Below are 8,866 nucleotides of genomic sequence, written 5' to 3'. Positions count from 1 at the left end.
AGGAAAATAATAATTATCTACAAGGGATGTCATGAAAATTCAGGTGACAATAAGAAATGTAGAGCACACAGTGGGATCGTCAGACGATAACAGGAAATAAATGGTCTTTTCCTTGTTTTCAGAAGTTCTTCAAACCAGTCACTAAATCTTTGGCGTTGAAAAAACTAATGAGTTTCCAAATAGTAGCCCAATAATTCGGCAAAGGGATTCAGCACAAGGTAAACTTGTACGCTCTGATATGAACCAGCAACACAGGGATTCACTTCCATTCCTAATCCCATGCTTTCCAACAAGGCGGATGGAAACAGAGCTCTCTCGTCCCCTCCGCCCATCAGGGATCCACTTTTCCACCCCCCTACCAATTCTGTTCCCAATTTCCACTGGGAAATACCAACGGGTAATGAATCCTGCTAGTTCTATCCTGGAGGCATCTGCATTTCCTAGAAGACTTTGGATGACAGAAAAGCCATTTGAGAGCCAATACATCTGTTCAAACAAGTGGAAACATTCTAATTGGTGGGAATGTTTTTATAATTTCTCTTGTGTTCATCCCAATGCCAGGACTGGGAGCCCAATCCAAGATGGAACAGGAAAATGAAGGGACAATACGGTCTACGCTCAAATACCTTGCATGAGTCAGTCCCTCACGCTTTGCCCAAAAAAAGGCCAGCACAGCCTCTGTGATTGAGGGTTCTGATGTCAAGATAAGTTACATTTTAAGTTCATTTACCATCCACCTCTTTAAACCAAGCCAGGAAAACTGAATTGGCCAGAAAGTTAATATGATTAGATAGGAATAAATCCAATCATAACCCTTTCAAATAGGACTAAACGCAGATTCTATGAGGCATGGCAAAAGAGTCCTAGTTCCGGGGTGCCTGGGTGGCACAGAGGTTAAGCGTCTGCCTTCAGCTCAGGGCGTGATCCCGGCGTTATGGGATCGAGCCCCACATCAGGCTCCTCTGCTATGAGCCTGCTTCTTCCTCTCCCACTCCCCCTGCTTGTGTTCCCTCTCTCGCTGGCTGTCTTTATCTCTGTCGGATAAATAAATAAAATCTTAAAAAAAAAAAAGAGTCCTACTTCCTGCTTAAAATGTAGGGAGAAGGAAGCAGAGAACACTCCATAACTCACAACCATGAGTGCTCACATCAGAAGACGTTAAACATCATGCGTAAGAGGGCTTGTAGCTGGCCCATTGCACTGATAGTGTCGGTCATCTCTCAAGTTCTACCTACCCGCTTCCCAGGAGAGGCTACATCTAAAACCCAAAATATTTCATGCTGTTCCTTTATCAGGGTTTTGGCTGGAAGGGGCCAAAAATTCTACCTCAAACTGGGATGATGGAAAACGAAGTTGTTGAAGAAAACGATACTCTTTACTGCTTATTCCTTGAAATATGCTGCGATGTAGGTAAATCTGCAAACCTTCCATTCCAAGTATCTTTAGCATCTCTCCTTTCTTTTGCTGGATACAACTTGTCTGCTTTTTAAATGATATTGTAGATCTCTTAGCAACGCCCTGGCAGCAATTTAGTACCCTTTCTATTATGCTCAGCCTACGAATCCTTCAATGCTTGCCCAAAGAATCAGAATTCATAAAGAGCCAAGTACCTTAGGTAAGCAATGGTTGTCAAAGACCCAGAGTGATCTCTAGGGTGTCCGATCACTGTCGCTCAGGTAGCCCACCTATACCTTAATTAACGGTGCTTCATTGATACCTGTTTTATACATTGAGCTTTTGAGTTGCGCTCAAAAGCTTTCACAGCTGAAAATAATTTCTTAAACAAACCAATTTTATGTATATATATGTTCTTCCCATGGATATTAAGGTTATCGACATATGTATCAACATATATAGTTAAAGCGGGCTCCATGTGGGGCTTGAACTCATAACCCTGAGATCAAGATCTGAGCTGAGACCACATCGACCGCGTAACTGACTGAGCTACCCAGGCACCCCCAACATAAATTTTTTGATGGAATTTTCCAGTTGGATGGTTGCTTTACCATACAGCTAAAGCAGGACAGGACACTCAAGTAAGGACCTCTTCTCCCCTACATCAAGCCGTCTCTCCAAGGCCACTGTTAGTTAACTTTCATAGGGCCCAGCAACCACCCAGAGAAATCGTACGCACTTTAAAAGGAATCTCTATGGCCACCTGGCTGGCTCAATCAGTAGAGCGTGCGACTCTCCACCTTCGGTTGTGAGTTTGAGCCCGACGTTGGGTGCAGAGATCTCTTAAAAATAAAATCTTTAAAAATTAAAAACAAATAAAAAGGGGGCACCTGGGTGGCACGGCGGTTAGGCGTCTGCCTTCGGCTCAGGGCGTGATCCCAGCGTTCTGGGATCGAGCCCCACATCAGGCTCCTCCGCTGTGAGCCTGCTTCTTCCTCTCCCACTCCCCCTGCTTGTGTTCCCTCTCTCGCTGGCTGTCTCTCTGTCGAATAAATAAATAAAATCTTAAAAAAAAAAACAAATAAAAAGAATCTCTAGGCCCTAAAATGAATTCCACGTAGCCCAGATCATTACTGGCATCAGAACTGTGCGGGAACTTGTGAAAGATCATGGATCAGTAACTATTTTTAGGTCTCGGTGGCCTGGACCAACCAGAGCTGTGCGAGATGTGGAAGTCTGACAGATCTAAAAGAAACACACTTTGAGGAGCTCTAGACACTTTGAGGAGCTCTAGACAACTATTGGGGTACAATAAACACGGGAAGTGAAGGGAATACCAAAGACTGCCTTAAGCAGGGAAACACTGTAGAAATGTTTCAGGGTGTGAAGTGTGAGTTGGAGAGAGTATTAGTTTGGTCTGCTAGGGCTGCCATGACACAATAACACAGGTTGGGGTCTTCAACAATTGAAATTCAATTTCTCCCAGCTCCAGAGGCCAGGAGCCAATGATCAAGGTGCCACATCTTTGGTTAGGTGTCTCTTCCCTGGCTGACAGGCAGCTAGCTTTCTCCCCATGTCCTTACCTTTCACCTGTGCAGAGTGAGAGTGAGTGAGAGAAAACTCTCATGGCTCTTCCTCCTTCTATACAATTATTCATTTATTTTTGGTGGTCCAATAATGCTTTATTGAAATCTTTTCCTCCGCAGTTCTTAACTAGCTGGGCATTCCACTGCACCACTGTTGGTGACGCCTGTGACGTCGTGAGGGCGGCGGCCAGCAACATCGCAGCCCAGCCTGGAACCATTAAACAGATACTGGGGACTGCCCAGAGTTCTCTGGCTAAAGAGCAGTCCCATGTCTGTTGGACAATGTTGCCACTCTCATCAAAAGTGATATTTCCATGGTACTTAATGTTTCTCTGCCTCTTTCAGGCTCTCGGGGCTTCCTTGAGGGCTTTGATAATCTGGGCAGAGGCAAAAGGTAGCCCTTCAACCTGGATCTGTCTGTTCTGAATGGTCAGTTTCACTGTAACCTTCAGATGCTTCCACTCACCGGTTGCCTTAGTGATGGTAGTACCATCAATCGTTTTTAGAGACAGACCCAGGGGGTCAATCTTTGGGGCCAGGGCAGACATGGCACCGACTGCCCCACCTGTGCACTTCAGGTATGCCACTTTGACCTCCTTGGGGTCCAATGTAGGTGACATGGAAGAGGCGGCGGGTGTCAGATGAACCTGGATTCAGGACAACGTGTTCAACCCCACGTGAAACTTCTCACTCTTCACTAAACTTGCCCATGAACATGAGTCTGGACACAAGACTCAGAACACAAGTAGAATTGTGAAAGGAGACAAGGACATCCCTGCTCTGAACCTCTCCTTCTCAAGACTGTCATGATGCTGGCCATTTTCCCCTCCTACCTTCCCTAAATCAGAGTTAGCCCTACGATTCAGGAAGGGCAGGAATGAAATAAAGAAAGAAAAAAAAAACTTTCTCTAGGAAATTCTTGGTTAAGTGAGTGAGTGAATACATACTGCTAGGGAAGAGAAAGGTCACTCCCCACTATTTCTCTTCAGGATTCCACTATTAAAAGATTACCACATATTAATTCCTCAAATTAGCTAGCTGTCATTCTGGGAAGGTACAGAGGCTGGTCTTGAGAATTAAAGAACAAAGCTGGCATGTTTCAAGGAGGGTGGGGAAGCATGAGAGTATACCAAATACTTACGGGGGTGAGAGGGAAGACCCATGCCCACACACAAGGACACTGAATCTGGGAGCACCAAAAGAGGAAAGGCCTAGCTACCAAGTAAAATGGGGGTAGCGGCAAGGTGGTATGGGAACCCAGTGGGAGGAGAGGCAAGAAAACAAACCACCTATATTACCATTTAGCCCAAGGAACATTCTAGAAGCTTAACAAGAGAGTGAGTTAGAGCGACTCAGAACGCCAAACCAAAATGATCATTGGACCCAGTTCAGGTAGCAAAAGTCAGCATCTTGGGGCACCTGGGTGGCACAGCGGTTAAGTGTCTGCCTTCACGCTCAGGGCGTGATCCCGGCGATCTGGGATCGAGCCCCACATCAGGCTCTTCCGCTATGAGCCTGCTTCTTCCTCTCCCACTCCCCCTGCTTGTGTTCCCTCTCTCGCTGGCTGTCTCTCTCTCTGTCAAAAAAAAAAAAAAAAAAGTCAGCATCTCAACCATCTCCAAGAGTGAATACCTAGTAGGTAATCAATACATCCTCGCTAAATTGAACTCACCTTCCCTAGATCCTTGATTTAGATACTTCCTGGCATTCACCTTTACTTCCTATTGGTTGGTTATCTGTTACAATCTAACAGCGCATCTGTTAATTACCTTGTCCACGCTCCTCTTGTAGATCTCAAAAGTGAAGACGAACACAGAGAAAACATACATCAAAAATCGAGAGACTTTTTTTTAATAGCAGCATACATTTGTCCTAGGCACTGTGGACTTCGTTTTGCTTCTGAGATGTGACGAAAGAAAAACAATAAAACTTGTCTTTCTCTAACACCTTCATATCAGTGAGGGTTTTTCCTTACTTCTCCTAGACTGTTATGAACACAATTTCAAAACACAGAGGGGTACCAAATCAGAGAACCCTTATTTCACCACCCCCTGCCTGAGAGAAGTAGGAGTGTGGAAAATAGAAAGAACCTGTCATTCACAGTTTCACGCAGTTGGAATACCTTTGGGACTGGAGGTGACCCAACGAAACTAACCCACCAAAGCCTTTCTTGAGGATCCCTCTTGTTCCTCTATTTAAGCCAACAGACAAAGCCCTGCATACCAATTCCCCAGCTTCTCACGGTGCCAAAGGCATTTCAACACCGAAACCCACTCAGCCCTAGAGAGTAAGAAACAGCACGTGCACTTCTGGCTGTTTGATTACAGCTCAAGTGCTGCAACTTACAAAGCCTCTACCCTCTAGAAAGCTCAGAGTCCCAGAGGCTGCGCGTCCTTTGATTACACACCCTCCTAAAAGATCGCGATTGCCTCTTTTGCTTCTTCAACACCCAGAGGAAAAGGGGGAGGAATTTCGCCCCTGTGGTAGTAGCACCCCGCCCCAAACACTTCAGGAGAACTTAACAAGTGACCTCCGCATACCTGGAATACTTTGGCAAAACGCATATGCAGCTTGGTTGTGGAGATATTTATAAACAGTAAAATATATAAGGCTACTCCTTACGAAAGCGGTGCGCCACGGGCAGGATGAGTGACAAAAGCAGAACTTCAAAATGACAGGGCTGGCTGATATTTCCGCAACAATTCTCAGAAGTCTTTGCACTGTAGAGCAGTTTTACGTTCACAGAAAAACGGTGGGAAAGGTAGAGTTTCCATATAACCGCTCGGCCCCTCCCCGCACCCCGCCCACGGTTTCCCCGGCTATTAACATCTTGCATAAGTTTGGTACATTTGCTGCAATTCATGAGCCAATACTGATACATCATTAACTAAAGTCCGTAACTTATATTAGCATTCACTATATTCAACGGGTTCTGGCAAATGGAGAAGGACATGTATCTACCATTGGCGTATCATACAGAAATTTTCACCGCTCGGAACATGCCCTGGGCTCAACGCATTAATCCCTCCCACTCCTTCAACTCCTGGCAACTACTCGTCTTTTTAATGTCTCCATAATTTTACCTTTTCCAAAATGCCTTGCACTTGGAATAATACGGTATGGAGCCCCCTCAAACTGGCTTGATCCACTTACCAATATGCTTATAAGGTTGCTGCACATCAATTCATGGAAGAAAGGTTCACTTCTTTGATCACGAAATAATATGCCATTAAATGCATGTACCGCAGTTGACCCATTCACCTACTGCAGGATATCTTGGTTGCCTCCAAGTTTTGCCAGTTATGAATAAAGCTGCTATAAACGTCAGTGGGCAGGTTATCGTGTACATGTAAGTTTTCAACTCCTTTGGGTAAATATCAAAGAGTCCAATTACAGAAACCTACATTAAGAGTATGTTTCGTTTTGAAACAAACTGCCGAACTGGAACTAAAGGGGCTGCACCATTTCGAATTTCCTCCAGTACCGAAGGAGAGATCCACTTGCTCCACATTCTCACCAGCATACAGTGTGCTCAGCGTTTCAAATTTCAGCCATTCTAATCGGGGTGTGTTAGTATCTTGTTGTTTCAATTGACAATTCCCTGAAGTCATATAAAGTTGGGCATCTTTTCACTTGCTTCTTTGTCACGTGCACACCTTCTTTGGTGAGGTGTCTGTGCAGAACTTTTGTCCATTTTTTAATTGGGTTGTTTTCTTATCGTTGGTTTTTAAGAGATCTGGGAATATTCTAGATGCCGATCCTTTATCAGATATGTGTTTAGAGAAGATTTTCTCTCAATCTGTGCCTTTTTTCATTCCTCTAATAGTACCATTAACAGAGCAAAAGTTTTCAATTTTAATAAAGTCCAACTTTTCAATTCTTTCTTCCATGAACATTATTTTGCTATTTTACCTAGAAAATCATCATAAAACCGAAGATCACCTAGATGGGCCCCTGCATTATCTTCTAGGCATCTTCTACTTTTACACTTTACATTGAAGTCTATGATTCATTTTGAGGAGTTTTTTGATGAAAGATGTAAAGTCTGGTCTGACTATATTTTTTTATTTTTTTACATGTAGATGTCCATTTGTTCAAGCGCCATTTGTTGAAAAGACTATTGTTCTGCACTGAATTGCCTTGACTCCTTTTTCAAAGACCAGTGGACTCTGTTTGTGTGAGTCTATTCCTGGAATCTCTATTCTGTCCCACTGATCTATTTCTCTATTCTGTCATTACCACATGGTCTTGAGGACTGAAGCTTTACCATAAGTCTGGAAGTGGAGTAGTGTGAGTTCTCCAACTTTGTCTTTTCCATATTGTGTTGGCTACTCTGGGTCTTTTGCCTTTCCATATCAACTTTAGAATTCCTTTATCTCTATCCACAAAGTAACTTGCTGGAATTTTGGTGGGAATTGCCTTGAATCTATAGACCAGTTAGAAAGAACTGACTTCTAGGGGCGCCTGGGTGGCACAGCGGTTAAGCGTCTGCCTTTGGCTCAGGGCGTGATCCCGGTGCTCTGGGATCGAACCCCACATCAGGCTCCTCCGCTAGGAGCCTGCTTCTTCCTCTCCCACTCCCCCTGCTTGTGTTCCCTCTCTCACTGGCTGTCTCTATCTCTGTCGAATAAATAAATAAAATCTTTAAAAAAAAAAAAGAACTGACTTCTTGACAAGATTAAGTCTATCTATATATATGCATGAAACGGCTCTCCATTTATTTACATCTTTGATTTTATTCATCAGAATGTTGTAAGTTTTCCACAAACAGATCTTCTCTACAATTTGATCCTTTTATAACTAATGATTTCATTTTTGGTGCAAATGTAAAAGGCACCCTGTTTTAAATTTAAATTCCAGTCGTTCATTGCTGGTATATAAGAAAGCAATTGACTTTTGTATTAACCTTGCATCCAGCAACCGTGCTATAATCGTTTATTACTTCCAGGAGTACTTTAGAATTTTTACAAAGACAATCATGTCACCTGCAAATAAAGACATGTTTATTTCTTCCTTTTCAATATGTATACCTATTATTTCTTTTCTTCTTTTTTTACCTAGGCCTTCCAGTACAATGTTGAAAAGGAGTGGTAAGTAGGGACATCGTTGGGTTATTCCTAATTATGGAAAGAAAGCATCTAGTTTCTCACCATTAAGTATCATGTTAGCTGTAGACTTTGTAGACGATCTTTATCACATTACAGAAGTTCTCCTCTATTCTAGAGTTTGCTGAGAATTTTTATCATAAATAGATGCTGGATTTAGCAGCTGTTTTTCTTCACTTACGGAGGTGATAACATGATTTTTCTCCCTTAGCCTACTGATATGATGGATTACATTAATTGTCAGCAACAATTTTGAAACCTAATGTCCCGTAATACTGCACTATCGATTAAAACATACTATATCGTTAGGATGGAATATTAGGCGGATATGAATCAGGTTTCCAAAAATATGTAATAACCCGAGAAAAGTCTAACATAATAAAAACGGAAAGAGCAGGCAGATGCCCAGAAAACCCTAAATCACAAACAAGATGCCAAACAGACAAAAGCAGGAGACCCACTGGCTCAGAATTCGTCCGTCCCCAAAGCTGAGCAGAGCAGGGCTGAGGAAGCGCTGCATACCATCTCGACCATCATCTGCTTTAGTCGGCCAACAAGAAAAAATGAACATAAAATTCCAGCAATAAGACATAAACAAAAGACGGGAGATAAAAACTTTCGGCAACTTGCCTTTTGCTCACTGACCAGATAACTAGAACTATCTGCATTATCAATGCAGCATGAGCATGGGGATTTTATTACTTGTACTTAAAGACATCTCTTGTTGGTAATGGCCAACGTGGGTTTTTTTACAGCCTGTTTTATCTCAATACACCTTTA

The 8,866-nt window shown here is 43.1% G+C and overlaps 1 protein-coding gene across 1 annotated transcript; it reads right to left on the bottom strand.

Annotated features, from left to right (window-relative positions):
- Nucleotides 1–3,104: 3,104 nt before the first annotated feature.
- LOC148106879 (large ribosomal subunit protein uL11-like) lies at nucleotides 3,105–4,810 on the bottom strand. The gene is made up of 3 exons (XM_087860064.1): nucleotides 4,751–4,810; nucleotides 3,448–3,628; nucleotides 3,105–3,253 (listed from the first exon to the last, which is right to left on the bottom strand). Exons 1-3 carry the CDS (start codon nucleotides 4,808–4,810, stop codon nucleotides 3,105–3,107), a joined length of 390 nt encoding a protein of 129 aa, XP_087716190.1.
- Between the last annotated feature and the right edge of the window lie 4,056 nt (nucleotides 4,811–8,866).

This window comes from Ursus americanus, chromosome X (assembly GCF_024610735.1).
Source record: "Ursus americanus isolate L20-20 chromosome X, mUrsAme1.1.p, whole genome shotgun sequence".
Taxonomy (NCBI): Eukaryota; Metazoa; Chordata; class Mammalia; order Carnivora; family Ursidae; genus Ursus; species Ursus americanus.
This window is presented reverse-complemented; position numbering and strand designations above follow the sequence as displayed.